At 39.8% G+C, this 23,524-nt stretch overlaps 4 protein-coding genes across 4 annotated transcripts; 1 reads left to right on the forward strand and 3 right to left on the reverse strand.

Annotated features, from left to right (window-relative positions):
* Positions 1-5,411: 5,411 nt before the first annotated feature.
* On the reverse strand, positions 5,412-7,262 carry LOC122670016 (pentatricopeptide repeat-containing protein At2g20540-like). Its single transcript, XM_043866952.1, has one exon. The coding sequence runs from the start codon at positions 7,159-7,161 to the stop codon at positions 5,533-5,535; it is 1,629 nt and encodes a 542-aa protein (XP_043722887.1). The 5' UTR covers positions 7,162-7,262; the 3' UTR covers positions 5,412-5,532.
* A 2,297-nt stretch (positions 7,263-9,559) lies between these two features.
* LOC122668997 (putative pentatricopeptide repeat-containing protein At3g15130) lies at positions 9,560-11,826 on the reverse strand. The gene has a single exon (XM_043865603.1). The coding sequence runs from the start codon at positions 11,745-11,747 to the stop codon at positions 9,693-9,695; it is 2,055 nt and encodes a 684-aa protein (XP_043721538.1). The 5' UTR covers positions 11,748-11,826; the 3' UTR covers positions 9,560-9,692.
* Positions 11,827-11,875: 49 nt separating this feature from the next.
* Positions 11,876-18,516, forward strand: LOC122668998 (UPF0235 protein C15orf40 homolog). The gene is made up of 3 exons (XM_043865604.1): positions 11,876-12,088; positions 12,185-12,273; positions 17,992-18,516. The coding sequence occupies exons 1-3, from the start codon at positions 11,926-11,928 to the stop codon at positions 18,121-18,123; spliced, it is 384 nt and encodes a 127-aa protein (XP_043721539.1). The 5' UTR covers positions 11,876-11,925; the 3' UTR covers positions 18,124-18,516.
* A 1,903-nt stretch (positions 18,517-20,419) lies between these two features.
* On the reverse strand, positions 20,420-22,856 carry LOC122668995 (G-type lectin S-receptor-like serine/threonine-protein kinase LECRK3). The gene has a single exon (XM_043865602.1). It carries the CDS (start codon positions 22,800-22,802, stop codon positions 20,484-20,486), a length of 2,319 nt encoding a protein of 772 aa, XP_043721537.1. The 5' UTR covers positions 22,803-22,856; the 3' UTR covers positions 20,420-20,483.
* Between the last annotated feature and the right edge of the window lie 668 nt (positions 22,857-23,524).

The following is a 23,524-nucleotide window of genomic DNA, read 5'->3' on the forward strand; positions in this document are numbered from 1 at the left end:
GGGCCAAGATATTCAGAGCCGGGTTGGGCTAGGGTTTAGGGTAAGCCTGACCCAGCCCGGCCCATCGACACCCCTAGAGCAACCATTCCAAACAGCATTCTCATTCTATAATTAGAATGCATTCATATTCTGAAAACACATAACAAACATAGCTTTAGTAAATCAAGAGGGTGAGAGAAAGAATACGGAGTTAATCTTCATTGATAAGAAAATCTCTTAATCCGACGGGTTTTGATGATTAGACGTGATTACAAGAATAGTTCCAAGGGGGAAAATTATCACCTCCAGTTTGCTGACCGGCCCAGTTCCCTAGTTCCTCTAATAGGGGGATGGTGGATCCCACTCGGGTAGGGTGTTTGGGCATGGGTAGAGAGGTCATTTCAGCCCCCCTTTGTTAGAGGAACTGGGGAACTGGGCCGGTCAGCAAACTGAAGGTGATAAAGATCCTTCCAAGGGTGCCTCTGACTTCGTTTAATAGTTCCAAGAGCGCCTCAATCTTCACCGAAGAGAAAATCTCTTCAACCCATTGGGGTGAAGAGATTTTTTATTTTTTTGGAGTGAATGGGGGGGGGGGGAGAGAGAGAGAATCTAGCTATTGGGATGTCATTATAGTTTGAAATGTCTTTCGTACTATTCCTTAAATCCCATCCAATCATAAAACCCATGGATTAAAAGATTCACTCTTTATAAGGAAACTCATCCCAAGAAAAAATACTCTCTTCATAATAAAAGAACTCAGTTTTCTTTCACCTATGGCGAAAGAGTCTCCAAGCCACAGGATCTGACCCTTCAATTGAGTGTTTCAGACTTTCGATAACATGAGCAGGAATTAATGATGAGACTCACTATTAGGAATTCAATCACAACGGCAAATCATGATGCATGGAGAGATTCTCTCTTTGTCTCAAGTGACACAAAACTTTCACCGTAGTAAAGATGATTTGCCAAATGTAATTTCAAAGTTGGGTTAACCGAAAAGAACTACTAAAATGTTATGCTGCAAATTGTTAACTTCAGGTAGAAGAAGAATTCTTACCCAAACAACAAAAAAAAAAAAAAAGACAGAAGAAGAATGAAAATTTCATCCTCCTATTGGTCGTGCTAAACTGTCAAGTTGCTATTGCGATTTTATTTATTGAAGAGTAGGTTATGATCAAAGTAAGTCCAACTGAAACGCCTATTATAAGGTTGAATCTCTTTTTTTTGGGTAAAGGAATGCTATGAAATTTACAACATGCATAGTATAATAGGGGGCTCCAATGTGGGATACAAAACGTAGGAGAAAGGAGGCCCACACATGAATGGTTCACGCTTGTTCTATAGGATCAATCATTATGCAATACTCTGTGTAAGTATTGAGAAAGTTTTCCTCCACTGTGGGAAAAAGAAAACCCAAGAATCTACTCCTCTTATAGGATGAATACTGAAATTGCTCGTTGCTTTTTGACTCTCATCCCATGAACATGATTCACTGTGAAAAAATACCTCCTTCGCCGTAGGTGAAGAGAAACCGCCCCTTGTAAGTATACCACACGGGGCTTCAACAATTTAGTAATAAATGATGCGTTACCGATGGAGAATGAGAAAATGATGCAATTGATGGAGAAACACAACACAATTTGGAACATGAGCTGACATGGACAAGAGTGCCACTACAAGTGTTTAGGGTTTGAAGTAGACTGGCCTGGATCGTCGATCTTCTCCTACAAATTAAGATAATGTATCAGATTTCATATGATTGGCAACCCATATGCAATAATACCATATCAACAATTTGGTGAGGAATGAAACTATTGATGGAGAATGCAAGGCAATATGCCAAATGAGCTATTATGGACAAGAGCATCACTACAAATGGCTATAGATTTGGAAGCTTCAACTTCTCCCACCACTATCTATGCTGCACAATATGTCCAACAATGGTAAATTCATGGCTGGCAATTGACTAAATACACTATAAAAATTAAGATTGGGTTCTCTGCACTGCTTAACATGGCACATTGGATATGGCTGAAATTTTGTATTTAAGGTCCCCTACTCATACATCACGTTTCAACCCAAAAAATGTTTGCCAAATGGCAATTTAAGCATTGAAAAATTCAAGACTTCCAAAGTGTGGAGAGAGTGCAGGACATACAAGAGAGAACCTGGATAACCTACCTGTATATGTATGCTGCACATATGGTCAGGAGTTGACATCCGTCCCACATGTTGGCATTAAGAGTGCATGTAAGGGCATTTATGGAAGTAAATAAGGACAAATGTCATCACCTATTATCATATTATTATTAATTCTAATAAAGGACATCATATTTTACTTGGTGTTATTGCCAAATGTATGAAAATACAAAACACAGCAGAAAACTAACTAAGAAACGGATAACATTTTACCTTCCCCTCACCACTCCCCAACCCCAACCCCAACCCCCAAAAAATGAAATAACTTCCACTCAGTCAGATGCAGACTGAATCCACAATTCAATAAAATTTAGCCCAACCAGCCCCAGAGGGTCACAGTTAGGCCTAACCAATTCATCAGTTCAGACCAGGTTAGGTGACTCACCTTGTCAACAATCAAGAGAAGTCTTCCAAATGAAAATAACAACAGAAGTCGAAGTCAGTAATCCATCCTCTGCCCACCCCTTATTCAATATGGATTAATCTAATACAGATGTGGTGTGTGATCCATTATTTTCAGCCCCATACTTTCACAGACAATTCTGGCTTTGGCACTCCAGTGCTGGATTAGAATGAAAAGTTGGACATTGCTCAATGAATGGTCAGCAGTAGCTGACCTAAGGGCGGAAAAAGCAATTTGTTATTAGTAGCCAAAGAAGGCGAGCAACAAGATTTTACCAAATATTCAGATCAGGTTTACTTTCTCCTGAAAATAACAAATAAAATGAATGAATTTTTCTCATTTTGCAATGTGCATCAGCTTGGCATAAGGTGAGTTCAAGGCCTGCTGATAAGAATGACTATTAGTGCTCGCAGCCAAAAGTCTGTCCTTGTCCAACAAACATTAGAAGTTCTGCAAGAATGACTATTAGTGCACGCAGCCAAAAGTCATGTCCTTGTCCAACAAACATTAGAAGTTCTGTAAGCCTCAACAGTTTTTAAGCCACTCTTCCATTTTGTGTCATAAATTTATACTTGAAACATAGTATTCTGTCAATCTTCAATAAATAAATAAAAAAAAACAAAAAACCATTGCCACCAGTAAATGGAAATATTAGATTTTCTGTGACAAGATATCAGATAAATTGTGGGCTGTAGATGCAATATGGAGACTGGAGAGAGAAGCATTGAAGTTCCCCATGCAGTGATCTCCAAGAAGGATAACCTCTAGGGTGAAGCTACCCAACCTAATGCACCACCAAATTTATAGATTTCTTTAACAAAACAAGCAGTCAGGTAAGCAGATCCTTGGCAATAGTTACGTTGTAAGGTAAGGTCACTAAAACCTGCTGACAACCGGCACATGCACATGCAGGAACACGAAGCTCAAATATTTAACTCCAAAGGAGCTTCTTCACAACCATCTAAGCTCAGTAGCATATATGCCAATTTTGAAAATAAACGAAATAAGAAAATGAAATTTAAAAGAAAAGAGGCCAGAATACAGACAATGAAACCCAAGTTAAGTAATTATCCTCCACTAAAAATTCCAACTTCTGTTTTTCGTATTTCAGCCACTTAAGAAGACTCCTCTAAGAAACCACTGACATTATTATTAGTTCTCCAAATTCCACCTTGCTACTAACAAAGCTGACTCCAGACAGCAAGTACACCTTACTCATATTTTGCACGTTAAAGTACTGAATATGTTGAAACAAAGAAAATGATAAAACTGAAGCAACAGAGGAATGCACTACAACATTTTATAGTGTATTCATTTAGAGATAATTAATACGTAGTGATACAATAATACAGCATACGACCAAGTAAATAATTCCAGATCAGAGAAATCAATATCAATCATCAATTACCATAAAAGCATTTTACATATGAGAGCCCATCCCCACCAAAAAAGAAGAAGAAAGCCCTTGAATTTCCCAAAGAAAATATAAAGATACAAAAGAGTGTCAGAGTGTGTATACGCTGCTACTTTACACGCCTTGCCTTGACAGTCCGACCATATTTCAGCCACATGGAAGACTGATCTGGTAGAAATGAAGGTTGGGTGGGGACTATGCCCCTTGGATTAGTCCTGTGTTAAATTTCGAGTTCCATCACACCACATGGCCCACAATGCACCAAACTTTTACCCCTGTGTTCCTAAGTCTCAATGGTTTGAACCAAAGTTGAACAAATTCAACATTTCTGATATCTTTATATTACAACATGGGAGAATGGGTTTCCTCGGGGTGAAAAAGTAACAGATGGATGGGTGGTGGGTTGGACAACATGTCCACACAATTTAAATACCAACAAAACTGCCATGTAGCATATAAATGTAGAAACATGGCCTGGTGATAAATATTGATGAACAATATATGCTTCCCCCTTCCCCCCCCCCCCCCCCAAAAAAAATCCCAACCTTCTTATTGAGAACCCAAATGAAAATTTTGAAGGTGAAGAAAATTATCCATGATAGGTCTAAGACTAAGGTCACAGCCATTTGGTACCTGTTCTACATGTGAAAGATCTTAAAACATAGGAGTACTCTCTTGGACTTACTTGTTATGGGAACTAAGCGGAACCATATATGCATGCATGAGTTGGTGCTTTTGTACGTAAGCATCCTTACGAGGATGTGCCTGTTCCACCCTATGAGGTAAAAGATTGCCAAAGTTGTCGATTCTGCTATCTTGCATCTCTTGAGGTAATAATGCAAAAATTAGTTGCAAGTCTTAGCTTGTTAAAACATTTCAAGTACAGAATTGTACCTCTGAAGTTGATCATAATTGCCAAGACAGTTTGTCAGCTTCTGTTGTACATGGCACCAGAAGTTCTCCAGTTGCTAAGATATGATTCTGGAGCATGTAAATAGGTTGATATATGGATGTGTGCACATTTCCTTTCTAGAGCTTCTGAAAGGTACCAATATAGAAGGAACAGTATACAACTATACAAGTAGCCATTGCCCTTTGCTCACAGCGTGCTCCTTTAGATCCACTGGATCCAATCTTGAGCATTTAGATTTGCTGAGTTTAGCCCAAAGAACATCACGTATCATATGTATGCCCTTTTCTCAACCAAATACTTCCTGGTTTCTAATGCAACTGTGCCAATTTGTACAAAAAGACACTGTTAAAAAAGAGGGGGAAAAATATTAGCATATCAGCTGTATCAATTTACCATCTCGTAAGTCTCTCCAATATGTCTGCGATAATTTCTGCATTTTTGCAGGTGAAATCTTTCTCCTCTGATGAGTTCTACGAACATAAGCTCTTGAGAGAATGAAGAGAAGGGAGACAAACTTTGGGAGTTCCATCCCACCTAGTTCCTTATTGAGGAAACCAGTCTGGTTGTAAAACAAGTAGAAATAGCATTGCAAGTTTTCTTTTTTCCTTTATTTATTTGGAAAATTCAAAGGTTTGCAATGCCCTCTGTCATTGTTTCAGTTACAGTGCTGCTGCTCTTCTGCTGCATGGCCAGCAGTTTTAGTATCCTCATGATCTCATGCGAAAATGGTTTTGAATGATCCCCTGCTATAAATTCTTGAACTACATTGTTGACTTCAATTAGGCTGCACCCAGGAGGTTTCTTTGTTCTCCTATTTCTTATAAGCTTGCGCATCCTTGAGACATCATCCCACCTTCCCAAGTCTGCATAAATATTTGAAAGTAGGACATAGTTACCTGGATCATCCGGTTCAAGTACTATAAGGTTCTCCATTGCAGTCACAGCGATCTCAAGATTGCCATGAGTTCTACAAGAACTGAGCAAAGATCCCCAAATGGTTGAATCTGGTGCAATTGGCATCTTCTTGATGAACTCAAGGGCCTGATCAAGGCATCCAGAACGACCAAGAAGATCCACCATGCATCCATAATGTTCAACCCCTGGATCAATTTGATAGTCCATTCTCATCGAATCAAAGTACCACAATCCTTCGGTTAGGAATCCAGCATGGGCGCAAGCAGATAAAAGGCCTAGAAAGGTAATGCTGTTTGGTGCTACTTGAGCTCTTTTCATTTCTGCAAACATTTCAATTGCTTCATGAGCCTTCCCATGATTAGCAAGCCCTCCAATCATTGTGCTCCAGGATATCACATCCCTGTAGGACATCTTAGAAAACAGATGGGAAGCTTCATCTATGTTTCCACATTTTGCATACATTTCGATCAGAGCATTACATATAAAAGTATTCTGCAAAAGCCCATTTTTGTCAGCATAAGCATGAATCCATTTCCCCAACTCTAGAGCTCCAAGCTGTGCACAAGCTGGCAAAACGGAAACAATGCTGATCTCATCAGGTTTTATGCCAACGAACTGCATCTGACGGAAAACATCCAATGCATCGGTGTAGCAGCCAATCCGCGAGTACCCAGAAATCAATGTTGTCCAAGAGATAATTGTCTTATCTGACATGGATTCAAAGATCAACCTTGCCGTTTTCATCTGTCCTAATCTGGCATATCCCGAAATAATTGTGTTCCATGAGATTGGATCTCTCTCCATCATTCTCTCGAATACTCTGTGAGCATCAGACATACTAGCACACTTTGTGTACATATCGATAAGAGAGTTCTCTATCACAGAATTCAAAGCTAAGCCACATTTGAAGACATGGCCATGAATCTGCTTACCAAGATCAATAAGTAGGAGCCCTGCACAAGATTTTAATAAAAAGGGGAATGTGAACCTGTCTGGAAAAATGGAACTTTTCCTTTGCCGGCACCTAATCATTTGCCTGTAAACGGTGATAGCTTTTTCATGAAAGTGGTTATTGGTATAAGCTCTTATCAATGCATTATAGATAAATATATTTGGCTCCACCATCTGCCTGAAGAGTAGATATGCATATTCTGTTTCACCTTTGGCATTACAAAAATCAATCATCTTTGTCACAAGGAAGTTACTTTGTGACAGAGAGTACTTGAGCATACGGGCATGAATCTTCTTCAATTCTGCCGTACTGAAACATTTTCGTAAAATGGGTACAAATTGATCCTCCAGTTCTCGGATCATCAAGGCACCCATCTTCGTTTCCATCAATGGTATGAGCAGCAGAGTCACAATGTTCCACAGAGACTGCTCCAAGTATTTGATGCTCGGTCAGGGACTCCAACTTGACAAAGCTTCAATGAGGGTGAGATTTATCTGTTGGTATCTGAAACTCGAAAAAATTGATTTGGGATTTAACTAACAAGCTTTAAAGTATGCACAGTTCCCACATAAAAGAAAAACTGACTTGGAGATCCATGAAGGTTCGTATAAAAAACCCAGTCTTTCATTAAATGTGAAAGTCCGACAGTAGCGCTCGATAATGGCAGTGTAGAAACTCAAGCACATTCGTTCAAGTGACAAGAGTTTGAACTATGAAACTCCAGGTTTCACTGTTAAACCGCGATTCAGCAGAAGCTCAATTGAAAATATTCGGGTTCTAACACAGAGAAGAAAGGAAATGAAGGAATTTACAGTGTTCTGGGACGCATACGTGTGGGCAATGTCGGACGAACATGCAGAAGAGGTTGTGTGGACTCTCAAACTCGTCCACCATGACTACGACAGCGTTGACATCAGAGACACAACTAGAGATCCTCATGTATGAGTGGAGCGCTTAATTGACACCAAATTTAGCAATAACTGGATAAATCTTGAACCGTTATTAAGTGCAACGCTTCGAATTTCTTGAATTCTACCTCATAGCACCGACTATTGGATCCATAGAGAATTTCAAGGTCTCATTTATTTATTTATTTTTTTTTTTTGGGTAATAAGATCTCATTGGTTGGATCGTGAATGGATTGTTATCAATTGTATTAAGAACAATGTTCTCCTACCCGAAAAAAAAAACATGTACATATATGAATAGGTTGTGATTTTTCTCTTGACTTCACTGGGCTTTATTGTTGCAATGAGACATTATGAGTTTTGGTGTATCATCCGTTAATGTTTTTCGGATTATATATCGATGCGTTATGTTGGATTTATGGTGTTTGATTATAAACAAAAGAGATGTTCAATATAAAATTACTATCTTTATAGGGAGAATATTTGATCATATGGTTAAGAAAATTCCGGATCCGATGGTAAGCTTTATAAATGTTCACAAAAAAATTTGAAAATATTAATAATTGTTTTTTATATATTTTGAAAATTGTTTTGGTGTCCAATCAACGATTAAGGTTCTTTGCATAATAATGGATTAGGGTGATGACGATAATTATTTTCATACCCATAAGTCCATTATGCAACATTGCCAAGTGAAAGATTCGATTGTAATGAATTACTTATTTGGTGACATAAGAGTTATATCCATACCTCTAGGCATTTTAGCAACTCAAGTTATAAAAATAAAAAAAAGAGATAAAGGAGAGGAAAGAATCACAACACAAGTAAGAGGTTTTCTCCCTCTCCCACCTGTCATTTATCTCTCCTCCCTTTTGGGAAATCGTGGGTACTGTCTTTCCCTCGTCTTTGTGAATAGTAAATTAGGGTTTTGAAACCTTAAGAGTGAGGAGATCACCTTCTTCGCTATTTCGTGCAAAAGTTGTTACAAGGAACATTGCTATTTTCCTATTGCTACTGACTAGGCAAGAGCTATATTGCCTAGGAGGTACTACACTTGTGGTACAACAATAAGATGATCTTAGATCTATTTAAATGAGCATTAATCAAACAACAATTGCTTTGAATATGAAGGAAAAACAAACAAGGATCTGGCTCCTCTCCAGGGAGTGCTAGGGGGGCATCCAACAGCTAGGCTGTGCCGCACACATCCCGACGCCCACACTGGGCTCCTTGGAGAGGAGCTCGATGTAACAAACAATGATCCTCAACTGATGTGTACTTTGCCTACATTTGTTAAACAAAGGGAGAGAACTACACTTCATTATGCCTACTAAAGTAGAATGCTCACAATCAGCTTGAGTTGGACCATCATTATGGATGGATACTGCTCTCCCAATAGCTCGATCTGCTCGTGAATTTGGTGGTTTACGAACAAACTTGTGAATGTATCCATAGCTTAACATGTGCATTCCAGTCATCTGTGCATCTGATATTGTAGCTCAAGTGATACAAAGATGTCTTAAGACATCTTGCTACACAGACATCCTAATGCTGTGATTTAAAGCAATTATTCTCTGATCACGAGTCTTACTTCAATTGAATGCTCTGTGTCACCACCCGAAGGTTTCTCAGATCATCGTCCATTGAAATACTTCCAGCAATCTGGAGGATCAAATTGCAGTTGCTCCTTTTCCATGCAGGTGAAAGAGATGATATAAGTAGTACAGTTTGCACTCAATAAGATATGTTTTGGCTCTTAGATTGGAATTATTCTAGATTATAGTTATATGATTGTCGTGAGTCTTGTTCAATACATTAAAATGGTTTTATCAGGTTTGACAACCCCCCTGTTCCCCATCCCAAAAAACTTAATATGAAGTTGCAAAAAATTAATTAAATATGCAAATAAGAAAGATAATTTACATCATGAATCCTAAACTGCCCCAATACAACAATCTTTCAATTTGAATGCTTCAATCATGTGAGGCAAAAGCATCCTTTCTGAAATGTCACCAATAATCACCACAAGAGCAAACCCCATCTTCAAATCTATGAAACCTATTTGCATCTCTCACTAGAAATGCCTTCTTCAATAACTTTGACAAACCCTTGATGAACTCATGACAATCTCCACAGACCCTCAAGTTCTTGAAGACCCTAATAATACCTTCATTCTCCAACCCATTACACATCAAACCTAAACCAATTGCCAACTTCTCACTGTGAAATCTCAAGCTCTCCTCCTTTGACTCCTCTTCCACATCATGCAATGCAAACCTCACATCATATGCATAACCCATCTCTTCTTTCATCCTTCTCTCCATCTCCTTCAATACCTTATGAATTCTGTCAGTAAGTGGGTGCCTGTCATCTCCGCCATAAAAGTAGTGCATTACCTTGTCGATCTCAATCCAACTACACCCAGCTTCTTTCTTCAACCCCTTTACCTTCATCAACTTTCTCACTCTCTCGTACTCCTTCCATTCACCAACCTCGACGTAGAGGTTAGACATCATTACATGGTTCACTGGGTTATCACAATCTAATTTCAATAGGACTTCTCCCACTTCTCTACCAATGTCCAAGTCTTTGTGTAGCCTACAGGCGCTTAGCAATGTCTGCCATATTCCGACACTTGGTTCAAATGGCATGGTCTTTATGAGGTTGCGAGCTTCTTCCAAACGTCCAGCTCGGCCAAGGAGGTCAACCATGCAAGCATAATGCTCTATTTTAGGTTCACATTGATGGTCTTTGCAGAGTCTTGAAAAGTACTTGTGACTTTCTTCAATTAGACCAGCATGGCTACAGGCAGAGAGCACAGCCAAGTAAGTCACTTCATCAGGATCAATATTCTCCAGCTGCATTTCTTCAAAGAGACGGATTGCATCTTTGCCAGAACCATGCTTCCCATAGCCAGTGATCATAACTGTCCAAGAAACTACATTTTTTACGGGAATTTCATTGAAACGTTTTTCTGCATCTTCCATCAATCCACACTTGACGTACATATCAACCACTGAATTGGCTACTGAGACATCTAAGCCAGATGGAACTTTGACAGTGAATGAATGTATTTGTTTCCCTTGTTCTACAAGGGCAAAATCAGCAAAGGCACTCATCATGCTAGAAAGAACAAACCCATCGACTTCAGCTCCTGTTTCCATGAATTGTCTAAACAAGTCCATGGCCTCTTGTAGACCTCCCTCTTGAACATAGCCTATAATCATTGCAGTCCACAAAACCACATTTTTTGGCTCAATCCGGTCAAAAAGTTTTATTGCTTCATCTAGGCACCTGCATTTTACATAGAAGTCAATGAGTACACTTGACATAATCTTATGAAGTGCAATAGGAAACCCCCTTGTGATTAAGGAAGCATGAATTTGAGCCCCCTCTTTAATCGCCCCAAGGCCACTACACGATTTTAGAACACTTGAATAAGTAAACTCATCTGGTGTTTCTCCATGTTTTTGTATTTTCTTAAACAAAAGCAGAGACTTACCATTGCATCCTGTATGACTGTACCCAGCAATCATCGCATTCCAACTAATGAGATTTCTAACAGGCATTAGATTGAACATCTGGGTTGCTTCCTCGATCATTCCACATTTCGAGTACATATCAATAACTGAGTTCCCAACAACTGGGACAAATTCAAACCCAGTTTTAACAGAGAGAACATGAATCTGCATTCCATTCTCAGGAACACCCAGAATACCACACGCTTTTAGATTACTTGAGAGAGTGAACTCATTCGGTCTAACACCCGAAAAGCCCATTCTACAGAAGAGTAACAATGATGCTTCCGCATTGCCCTGACCCAAGAACCCGCCCATGAGAGCAGTCCAGGAGACAACATTTCTTTCACGCATTTTATCAAACACGGCAGAAGCCATGTCAGGCCTACAGCATTTTCCATACATATCTATGAGAAAATTGTTCATAATTAGATCAAGATCCAAACCCATCTTCATTATGGCCGTGTGGATTTGCTGTCCCTGATCGAGTAATCCATACTTACCACAGTCCCGAAGGAGCTTCACAAATCTCTGCCGCTCTGTCATCAGGGAACAACGGAAATCACATACCGACAGTTAGAAGTTAGAACTCTACCTTAGCAAAAGGTCTATTTTAACACGTGTCTATTTTTAGTTTTATAGATCACTGTTTTGGTATGCGAAACTGGACTTTTAGTAGAACCAAAGTTGAAACCAAATAGGGTGGAGAGGAAACAGGGGAGAGATGGCTCCCGCGAAGAAGAGCAAAGCCAAGAACGACGAAGCTGTCTCGTCTCAGTCTGCCGCTGCAACTACAAATTTTCCATCTTGCGTTCGTTTAGTTCCCCCAAAGTCTGTGGCAATATCCATCCATGCCAAACCAGGCTCCAAGGTTGCCACAATAACCGGTGTGTGTGCCCCTCTCATCCTGAAATTTTCTTTGCCTTCTGTTCCATTCGAAAAGAGAATTGATTTATGTAATTTGAAAATTTTCGCCGACCTAGATTTCAATGATGAGGCTGTAGGCGTACAGATAGATGCACCTGCAAGGGACGGTGAAGCTAACGCTGCGCTGCTCGATTACATAAGCTCCGTGAGTACTTCCTCTTCAGATACTACTTTATGTTTTTGGTTTGTTTTGCTGAATTATTGGTTTCTTTCTGGGATGATTCGCGGGGAAAGTTGGTATTAAAAGGGTGAAAAGGGTAAGAAACAAAAAATTTACTGATTATTGGTCAAAATTGCACGAATTTATATTTCACTAGGGAATATAATTATCACTTGGGAGCGATGATTTTTGGTTGCTTCAATACCTTCACAGGCTAATAAATTGACTACATTAAAATTACTTAAAATCCCGAACTAAGCTGAACAAACATTATTCTTATTCCCGTTATTACTTAGGAAAGGAAAAATTATTATTCCTCCATCACGTTTGGACTAGTCAATTCTATTTCTCCAGTTCCTCTTATGGTTCCGAAAGGAAGGAATGAAGGTTGAAACCCTAGAGCAATGATGCATCTGTTGACCTATGCGATACTACGAACCAAATATCTGACATCTCGGCTCTGTTTTACGAGCTAAAGTTGCACTCATGGACATGTTGTTGGATCTCACGTCGGCTATGAGTAGGATACCCATTCCGTTTATATACCTGGTAGTACCTCCACTTGATAGACCGGTCTTTTGAGATGGAAATCTAATATGGTATTAGAGCAGGTTTTGATCCTGGGTCTTGATCCCACCTCCGTGCGTGCACTTCGTCTACGTGTATTGTGGTTCTGATCCACCTACATGTGAGAGGGAGTGTTTGATTAGTTGGATCCCACTTATTATACCAGTCTTTTGAGATGGAAATCTAATACATATTATTAACATATGATCTGATTCGGAAGGGAGGGCTTTTTTGAGTCAATGTAGAAGTTTTAGAAGGTCTTTATATATGTGTTATATCTCCATCAATTAAGGATGATCTGAGTGAAGAATGAGGTTTTTAAGAGTTTTGGTGGTGTTGAGTAGTGCATAAGAGATTGGTATCCCAAACCTGATTTCTTCTATTCTCTTCTTTCTCTTAAGTAGATCGATCTCATCTCTCTTCCCTCCCTCTTCTATCGATCTGATTTCTTCCTTTAACAACGTCGTTACACCTTTATCTCAGATCTGAGCACAGATTTGTTCATTAGGCCTGCTTGGATCTCAGATTCATAATTTGGATTTTCAAACTGATTCAATTGGTATCAAAGCCGAACCTGGCCATGGATTTTCAGATTGCATCAAAGGGTTTGGGTTTTCTTTTTCTTTTTATGTCCCCTACCCTGCCTTCTCTTGTATGACAAGGAATTCCATCACTAAGTTGTCTATCATACAATGCAGTGTCTTTCATGCATGGTTCAAAGAATCGGATTGGAAACGGCAAATTCGGCCAATTTTGATTTAGATTATGCCCAATTTTCAAACCCCTCTTTTGGATCGGCTATGAATGCACTCAGATCTTCATTTTTTTGCTATTTTCTTTTCTACTTTTAGCTTGTAAAATAGTAGAAAATCAATTAAACTTGCCTCTTGTAGCTAGATCTACAAGACTTTTGAATTAAAAGTTCCAACTCACAGAATCTGTGGAAATCTTTCTTTCTTCCTAATTCCATTTTCTAGGGTTCCAGATGATTCAGGTCTAATTTGAACCGGAATCGATGGAGGCCGATCCCATGTCCGATTCCGGGTTTTTAAACCTTGATTTCATGATTTTTTTGGGGGTGTCCTTGTCTGTCCATATTTTTCTATCCACTTTTGCCGTAGATCTCATGTGGCCAACAACATCACTATGTGGAACACTGTTATTTCTTTGCTGGTCCCCTTTAATTGGATGTGGGCCATGTGGCTTTCAACCATGTAATAGTGTAATGTGGCTTGTAAGAGTGTAGGAGTATCTCTAAAAAGTGAATTAAGAAGTAACCTTTAGAAATAGTTTGATTGTGTGCAATGTGGCTGTTGATCACATTGAACAGATGAGTGTATTGCTGGAAGCAAGTTGGAGACTTGTAAGAGAAGGCGGAGAGGGGATTGCTGAAGACAAAGTCCTTCAACACAGTAAAAATGGATTGACCTTGGGAAAAGCTTTAAAAGACATGCATTAATGGAGGCTCTCACCATGAATAGGGTGGGGAGGGGTGTGTGTGTATGGGTGGGTACACGCATGTGCGTGTGACACTATTTCTTTAACCCTACTTAAATAATTGGATCTGATCTAATTTTTTATGTTTCTCACTAAAAACAATTTAATAATGAAACCTAAAAGAGAGAGCATTTTCAGAGACTGCCCTAACAAGCAACCCATCAAATGATAGTTTGAATATCTTTCAAGTTTCAATACGTCCCACATGAAGATCTGTGTGTAAACATACAACTTAACTACTGACCTAAAAAATTAAGTCAAATTTCTTGTCATTCACATGTGAAGGGTACAATTTTTTCTTCTGCTGGATCGATGGTGGCTGCATTATTTGCCCATCCAATCCTAACCCCTTCTGAAAGAGGGGTTCCAAAATGCTCTCTACCCACCAATTGATGAACTTTCAACATTATTGTCTTGCTATTCAGGAAGAAGTGGACAAAGATCTGCAGGCGAAAAACAGAGTTCTTTTGACATTTGTGAATCACTGAGCTGGATCCTTCAACATAATCGTGATATAAACTTTAACATCTTCATTCACATCCAATTCTTTCACCTGCAGATGAGCATTTTTTATGTTTATCTCCTCCTGCATGTGTTTCATTTTTCTTAAGCTCCTTGAAATTTAGCAAATTTACTCCTGTTCTCGTTATAATCTTTAGCCTGAATACAGGCCAAGCTGGACCAGGAAACCCAGACAGCAGCTGGATCCAATATGCTATGCTAGATCTGTCAAGGCTTCTTTAGGACCTTAAAAGTATATTTACCAGATGGCCAACCTTGTCACATTTGTAGATCTTATGCTCTTGATTGTTTGCAGAAGCACCAACAAAACACTAACCATCATTACTGATGCTTCTCAATAAATACCAGTGACTTAATCCAATCGGCAAGTCAGAAAAGAGGCTGTGTGATCTGAAGTGGCTGTAGAATGCGAGAAGAAAAAAAGAAACAGAGGAGAAGAAGAAGAGGAAGAAAAGATGGAAATGAAACATAACACTATTGTCCACAAGAGGTGTTATCATCTAAATGAGAACCACAGCCTCTGGACACTTGTTTCCAAACAGTGGATAACATAACACTTTGTCCACAAGAGGTGTTATCATCTAAAAGAGAACCACAGCCTCTGGACACTTGTTTCCAAATAGTGGATAAGTTTTGTAATTGGCTAAAACAAGACACTGAAGACTTCAAAGCAAAAGCATGCCAACCACAGGGAAGATAATTGTACTGTTGAGGTATAAAGGATTTCTTAAGAGGAAAGAACTAACCCCCTGACATCCTGTCCATGGACTGCATTCTTTTCCCCCTGGTTAGCATCTATAGAACATACTTGATGGCTGAAAATTTTTGCAAAATAAAATTAGAAGAGCTGTCATGGAAAAGAGAAGTGGAAGAAATGTAGAGGAATTGTTTCTATTTATAGAAGTATAGATATAGATAAGGTCATAGAAACAATACAATGAAACATCAGTCCAATGGATTCCTCTATATATGTATTGTTATTGAGTGTTTTCTCCTAAACTTGATCCTAAGAGAAGCATTTGCTTAGAGCATGACTCCACTTGATGTGGCAACTAATGCTTTTGAAGTCGGTCTATGATTTCCACCTTTATGTTTGAGTTGATTTGTTGCTCTGGCTGAATATGGAGAATTTGGTGTCATACTTAATGAATTATTCTTATGTATCCCAAAATAAAATAAAACAAAATCGATGGTTGGTATGTTGTAATTCTTGGCTTTTGGTGTCCTTATCATGCAATGACCTGGATTGATATCCAAATGCTAGCAAATATTGTTCAATTTCTATATGAGATACTGAGCTATTGCTTTCCCATACATATGCATGTATGAAGGGAAGGGTGATCTCTTGGTGAAGAAAATGTTCTCTATTGATGATTTGCATGTGGCCCCATTGCCTGGATTTGCTTGTGGATGGCTTAGAAAAAAGGGCGCACCCAGTGCATGAGGCTCCTGCCATTGCAGGGTCTGGAGAGGGTCATATGTACACAGCCTTACCCCTGCTTCGAAGAGAGGCTGTTTCCCAACTTGAACCCGCGACCACAAGATCACAATGGAGCAAGCAGGAAAGGGATATTTGCTTAGATTCTAATGATGTCTAAATGATTGATGCTTTCTGCTATAGATGGTAGATTGGGGGTTAAATTTTGTTTGGCCTTGTGACCACATAGTTTGTGCTTATATTCACGTTAGATAGACACATGTTTATTTTTATAGAATCTTAATGCTTCATCTGGTTGACTTTGGTTTATAGAGTGTAGCGATTAAGGGTGTTAATAGGTTTTGGTTAATTGGTTCGGTTCTTAATCAGTTCCGACCCTAATGGACCCAAACCGAAACTGAACCGATTATTAATCTGTTCCAGTTTCCGAAACTAACACCAATTATTAACCGGGACTGGTTACTTGGTTTATTATTGGCTTCGGTTATGGGTCAAATTCAGTTTCAAGCCTGACCGGAAACCTATCATTCTGGTTGCATTCTCCATCATCTTTCCCCATTTCTCCTTCCACTTGTTCCTCCACACCCCCACCTGGTCACCCCTCATCCCTGCCCTCAACGTTACCTCCCTCCTCTCCTCTTCCCTGATCTCTCCATTTTCAACAACCTCCTCACCACCTCCTCCATCGCATCTGATCTCTTCTTCGCTCCTCCCTCAATCTCCTTGCCACCCCAGACCACTTCCTTCATTCCTCCGACCTCATCCACCACCACCACCATCGCCAACTTGTTTTGTGCTTTTCTGCTGCCGCTGCTGCTACCAATGCCACTACTGCTTCCAGTCAGTTGTAGCAGTGAGTGAATTGATGATTCCAATATAGCATACTTTCTTCCGGTGATCAGATCCAATCAAGCGTGCATCATCTTTGTCATCATAATCGGCATCTTCGCGTTTTCCATCATTGTAAATTCAATCACCGCCGTCGATCTTCCATTTCTTGAAGGGCTTATTACTGTCTCTGTAGTCCGAGGAGGAGGCAGACATGGCAGTAGTAGCAGCAGAGACTGGTGGGCCACGTTGCCTTCTGTCCAAGTTTGGCTCAGTAAAGAGTTAACACCACCACCACTGCCACCAAAACCCGCTTTATGTGGGAGCTTCAGTAGCAATTTCAGTTTCTTCTCTTTCCACTCATCCTCTTTGTTCTTGTCTTTGTCATCTGCATAGAAGTCATTGTGGTAGCCTGGTAGGTGGGTTTTCGGTGAAGGAGAATGCGGTGCAGCTCAGTGTTGGGTGGCTTCTCAGGTACGTACACTATGCCAGAGGCTGGAATGGTGGAGTCCTCAATGCACGAGTCTTACAGTTTGTTTCGGTTTTAACGGGCTGTATCAGTCTGGATCTGATGGTCTACTAGGTCAAGACCTAGCTAGAGCAATTAAAACATTTTTACAATAGTCCAAACCAAAACTGAACCACCTAATTATGGTTCGTCAGTTCCGGTTTTAATCAGTCGATTTCGATTTACCGGTTCAGTATTGACACCCTTTATAGTGATTCTTTCAATTGCTTTTGCTTGCCTAACTGATTTTATGTTTATTATTTGGTCTCCTCAGATTTGTAGCTTTGCTTTAACATCTACACCTACTTACGGAAAAGATGCCATTTTTTATTTTTGTTTTCAGGTTATAGGGGTGAAGAGAAGGCAAGTCTCTGTAGGTTCTGGTTCCAAATCAAGGGATAAGGTTGTGCTTGTGGAGGAGGTAAATCTGCAAACAGTATTTGATGCTTTGAACGGAGTTTGCAAGTTCCATTAATCAATAAATTTGGGAACTGTGGTCTCCACCATGAGTCTAATTATGTGAACTAAAGCTTGTTGATTATTTTACCCTAGCAACAGAAAGTCAAGCGGTGAAGGTTCTACAGCCCCCCCCCCCCCCACCTAGCTGTACTTTTTCCTCTGCATCAAGGAAAATCGACCAGATTAATCTGTTTGGATGCTGATTTCCGGAAGGCTTTAGAGACAAGAAATGCTAAGCCCTCTTCAGTGAGAAACTATTTACTTCCTATTAGATTCATATTGAAGTTTAAACGTCTACCTGATAATCCTTTTTTATTTACAAAATATAGATTAATGCTTTCTTGTACTACATTTCATGAATTTCCAAATTGTAGCCTTTTCATACATGAACTGGTGGTTTCTCATATTACTCTGCTTGTCTGTACACTTGGATAATGTTAGTATTTTGTGTCGTTAAAGTACAGTATTTTGGATTTTGTGGCTTTGAGATGATTCAATGTGAGGCTTTTGTATTTTCTCTCAATCCATGTTTCATGGAAGTTGATTTGTTTTACCATTCTTCATGAGATGTGTAATCAAGAAAATATTCTTCATGAGATGCGTAATCAAGAAACTCCTAGATTTTATTCTTTCCTGCAAGGCACCAACAAGTGACAAGCTGATGGAAAAGTTGATTGAGATGGTTCTGTCATGTAAGTGAATACCAATGAATGCACTGGTGAGGGGTGATATTGTGTAACTTGAAGGCATTTAGGAGGATAAGGGGAGTGCCAAAAGGTCACTTGGTTGAAGTAGTGAGAAAGATGTGTGCTAATGAGATAACGGAAGATGTAGCCGTGGATAAAGAGGAAGTGAAATTAGGAATAGCAATGGGCATGTTCTGTGAGGTTTGGGCTTATCCAGTCAGACCATTGCCCTTACTCTTAGGTTTGCCTTCGGGATTATGGGGTGGAGTGGGCCAACCTACCAGGGTAGGAATAGAAGGATAAAAATTTTGAGAGGCCAATGTAAAGCCGGTAATAGGTTTGGTTTACAATCTCTAAGTAAAATTTTTTATTCCTTTACTTCAATCGCTGTGTTTCTGATGTAGGTAAGATGCAAAATATTAAGACCAAAATATAACGAGAATGAATCCATGGAAATTTTATGGTATCAATCTGACTAGTCATTTTCTAAGCAAGTTCATGAGGAAATGAACATTCCATAAACAGTTGAGCTATTCTTGTTTGAACTAGCAAAGTTGAAATAAGGAACTATATGTTTGTATGATAATTACTACCATAAATTGCATTCTTTACTTCAAGACTTCGTGAGTCAGAATCAAAATTTGTAGTACAATTGAATAGACAGGCCTGTTGTTTTGGTTAGATAATAGACTATGCACTAATTATGAAAGGGTGTGGCTCAGCTTTGTCATTTAGTGGCTTCGACTTCAATTTGGGGAGGCGAGGGGGGGGGGGGATATCATTATAAAGGCTAGGGCCTTGTCTGCTCAAGTCCAATTCTCTTTCCCATGGCAGTTGAGATCTGCTAACTCTATTGCAGATTAGTTGGGTGTGGGAGGAGTGGGTAGACAGGCATTATACGTGCGCCCTCTTGCTTCACTGAATCCCTTCTGGGTTTTGGCTTTGGCCTTTCTTTGATGTTTCTGTACTCTAATCCATGTATCTTAGTTATTTTTATCATTATAGTTGGTTTTGTATAGAGCAAATTTGTTCACCACATAAAGTGTAATGTTTTTTTATGACTACAAGCAAGAAGTTCTGGAGGTGGGAAATCTGGAGCAAGAATTTCAAATTCCCTCTCACTGGGTGGAGTCTTGCAAAGGACTTACCAGTGATTTCCCCTAAAAGAAAATGAATGAGAGTGATGCAGCAGCTCTCACCCATGATTTAAAGATGACCAGCATCAACTTTTTCCTCAACTGAGGTCTGTTTTCGCTGTTGCATGTTTCAACCTGTCTGGGCTGCCTGATCTCTACTCACCTACTTAAACACCAGAATTTTAACGGTTTTTTGTGATGTACATGCTGCTCTCCCTGTGTGTGTGTGTGTGCGGTGAGAATGAAATTTGTGCACACTAACCTTCCTAAAATTAGGAGTGATAACCATACCAAAAGGTTTATTGATGAATGGTCTATTTTGACTTGTCAACTTTATTTGTCTTTACATGTGGTTCTATGTGCATGTTAAATGTGTGTGTGTGTGTGTGTGTGTGTGTGAGAGGGAGAGAGAGAGAGAGAGAAGCAGATTTTGTATCATCGTCAGTATTTTATCTAGAAATAATTATGCATTCACAGCACACCCAAAAAAAAAGAACAATTGAATACGAACATTACAATACTTGGATCATAAACAATGACAAGGTTTGATCATCCTACTCTGTCGAGGCTAAAATGGCACTAAGAAAAGAAGTGGGACTTGGAGGAACTGGTATGTCTACAGTCCCTTCCAACATCAAGACCACCTTCTTTATTGGAGGACGGAGTGATGGCTCATCTTGTATACACCAAAGTCCAACCTTAACAATCCTCTCAAATGTTTTTTTGTCCAGGTCTGCATCAGCATTCAGCAGGCTCAGCTCCCCTCTCTCAAAACAATCATACGCCCAATTCACAAGAACAATTTCGTGATCTGGAGCATGTGTATCTAGGTTCTTTCTGCAACAGATTATCTCTAACAGGACAACCCCAAAACTGTACACATCCACCTTCACTGTTATGGGCATGTTCCAGTGCCACTCAGGTGCAACATACCCTCTTGTACCTCTGACACCGGTGAAGGTCTTGGTTTGATCTGGCTTCAGCAGTTTTGCCAGCCCAAAGTCTGCAATCTTTGGACACAGATCCTTGTCCATGAGTATGTTTTGAGCTTTTATGTCACAGTGGATGATTTGGGTTTCACACTCTTCGTGCAGATAAAGGATTCCTCTAGCTATGCCCAATGAAATTCTCACTCTTTCATCCCAACTGGGGTGCCTTTCGAGCCTGAAGATAAAGTCTGCAAGTGATCCGTTACTCATATACTCATATACCAGAAGCCTGTTCTGACCATCATGGCAGTAACCCAGCAATCGGATTAGGTATTTGTGATGAGTTTTCGCTATCGCTCTCATCTCATTCTTAAAATCTCTTTCTCCTCCATTCACCACATTCTCTAATCTCTTGACAGCTACAACCCTGTGGTCATTCAAGGTGCCTTTAAATACTGTACCAAATGCGCCCTTGCCCAACTCTTCCTTGAATCCTTCTGTAACTTTCTCGAGCTCGTCATAAGAAAAAGATCGCAGAAAATAATCCTCTGTTAGTCCCATACTCCCCTCCTTTGAAATCTTCCTATATGTCCAAACACGATGCCTGTAAATAAGAATGCCTGTGAGAACTAGGACAATGATTGCACAACCAATGAGCAAAACACTGGTGATCAGAATGCCCCTCCTTGTCTTAGTTTCATATTTAATATCCTTTGTGCTTCCAATGCCCACCTTGACAAAAGCTGTGGTTGAGTTATCTAGTTTTCTTCTGCCATATCTCATTGGAAGCCTTTGCTTTTTACACTTTCCATCTTGAAAAAGTGCAACTTCACAGTTGCAGTCTCCTAAACAAGCCTCCATGCAGTCTTGGTTGGTTGCATTGAAGATGGCATATGGGTTGTCTTCCCATATGGTATTCTCGAACTTATACATGGTATATTTGATAGGAACCTCTTGGTTTTGGCAGTCTCCTGAAGTGGAATTCTTCTGACAACCCATATCCTGCTGAACTTGATCAATGAAATCAAACCCAGGAGGACAACGGCAGACAGATTGTTGATCCATGATAGTACAGTAACCATTTAGACCACATCTACCCTTAACTACACACTTATCAGACGATGATGACCATTCAATTGACCAATCATTGTTGCCAATGAAACTGGAATATAATCGAAAGATCCCATCCACATCCATTGTCATGCGATAAATGGTTGATTGATTTGCAGGAAATCCGCCACTCGTGAGATTATATATGTTGAAACCTGTGTTATTGAGCAAGTACAAGTGGCCATCATCACCAAGATTTAGTGTTACATTGTCTCCTGCAGTATATGTACGTGAACTCCAATAAGCATCTGCAGGTGTTAGGACAGCTACTACTGGGTACTGCACAAGGTTGCCATCTTTCTGCATAATGAGCTGAAACTTTCCAGTGGAGTGGTTAGTTTCAGATACGCTGGAATATAGTATTCTCCCTGCCGCCAGCTGCTGACTTGGTAAGAGGGTATCAGTTGGAAAATTGAAGCTCTGCCACATGATTTTCAACTGTGAATCATAGAGAACGAAATTGCCCGAGTCGAGCATGGAAGCAGAGGAAGCAGATTGGGGAGTTGCAGCAATGGATTTCTCTCGTCCATCTGTCAGTTGCAAGATTAGACTACCTTCAACAGTCAAGAGCAACTTAACGTCTCTAGACAGAGTTGGATCATCTCTGTTAGCTGTCCAAACTACTGTCTTTTCAGGGATTTTGGCAATCCAGATTCCAACTAAAAAGCCATTACCTTGTGGGTAAAATCCAAAGGCAAATTTGCCAGAACTTGAGAGCCATGATGAATTGGTGATGGGGGAAAGAGATGAGCCCAAGCTTATGTTGGCTGATCCATATTGAGCTTTTGCTGTATGAAATGTAGAGAACAGAAGAAGCAGAAACATAGCAGCCATGGGAAGTAACTAATGTCGTATATAATTCCTGTATTCTCTTTGCTTTTTGAAGGAATGAAATTCAGTTCTCAACGATGAATCGAAAAAAATGCATATAACAGAAGGAAAATGGACCACAAAATTATTGGCTTCAAGACTATGAAAATAAGTCAAAGTAAAATGGTCAACCTTCCAATTCAAAGATGTCCCGACTCCCGATCATACGTTACATTTGAATCCTAATCTATATTCTATAGTTTTCCTTATTCTTTGATTCTACCAAAAAATATCCGTTTTCTTTCATTTATATTCTTCTATGCTTTAGTATCTAACTATCTACCATGTTACCAGGGTTTGAAGAATTGGAATTAGACCAGGTCAACCGATTCCGACTTGAATCGAAATTGGTACTCATCAATTCTGGAACACGACACAACGGGTGTGAGGGGTGGGGGAATTGCAGGGATTTGAAATTTTTTATCATTTACGATTCCCTGCTTGGTATGGTTCTTAAAGTCCTCTACCTAGAGGGGGTGGACTCCACCTAGGCAAAGTGTTTGGTCAGGGGGTGGAATGGTCATTTTACCCCTTTATTAGAGAATTGTAAAGACTGTACCGAACAGGAAACCAGGTCCGGGATTTGAAGAGGTGGGGGGACAGAAAAGATTCACCCGAAAATCCAGTCGAAGGCCCGTTACCTTCTAGATTTTCTTTTTCTCTTTCTATCTCTCTCTTGGCTGTCA

Source organism: Telopea speciosissima, chromosome 7 (genome assembly GCF_018873765.1).
Source record: "Telopea speciosissima isolate NSW1024214 ecotype Mountain lineage chromosome 7, Tspe_v1, whole genome shotgun sequence".
Lineage (NCBI taxonomy): Eukaryota > Viridiplantae > Streptophyta > Magnoliopsida > Proteales > Proteaceae > Telopea > Telopea speciosissima.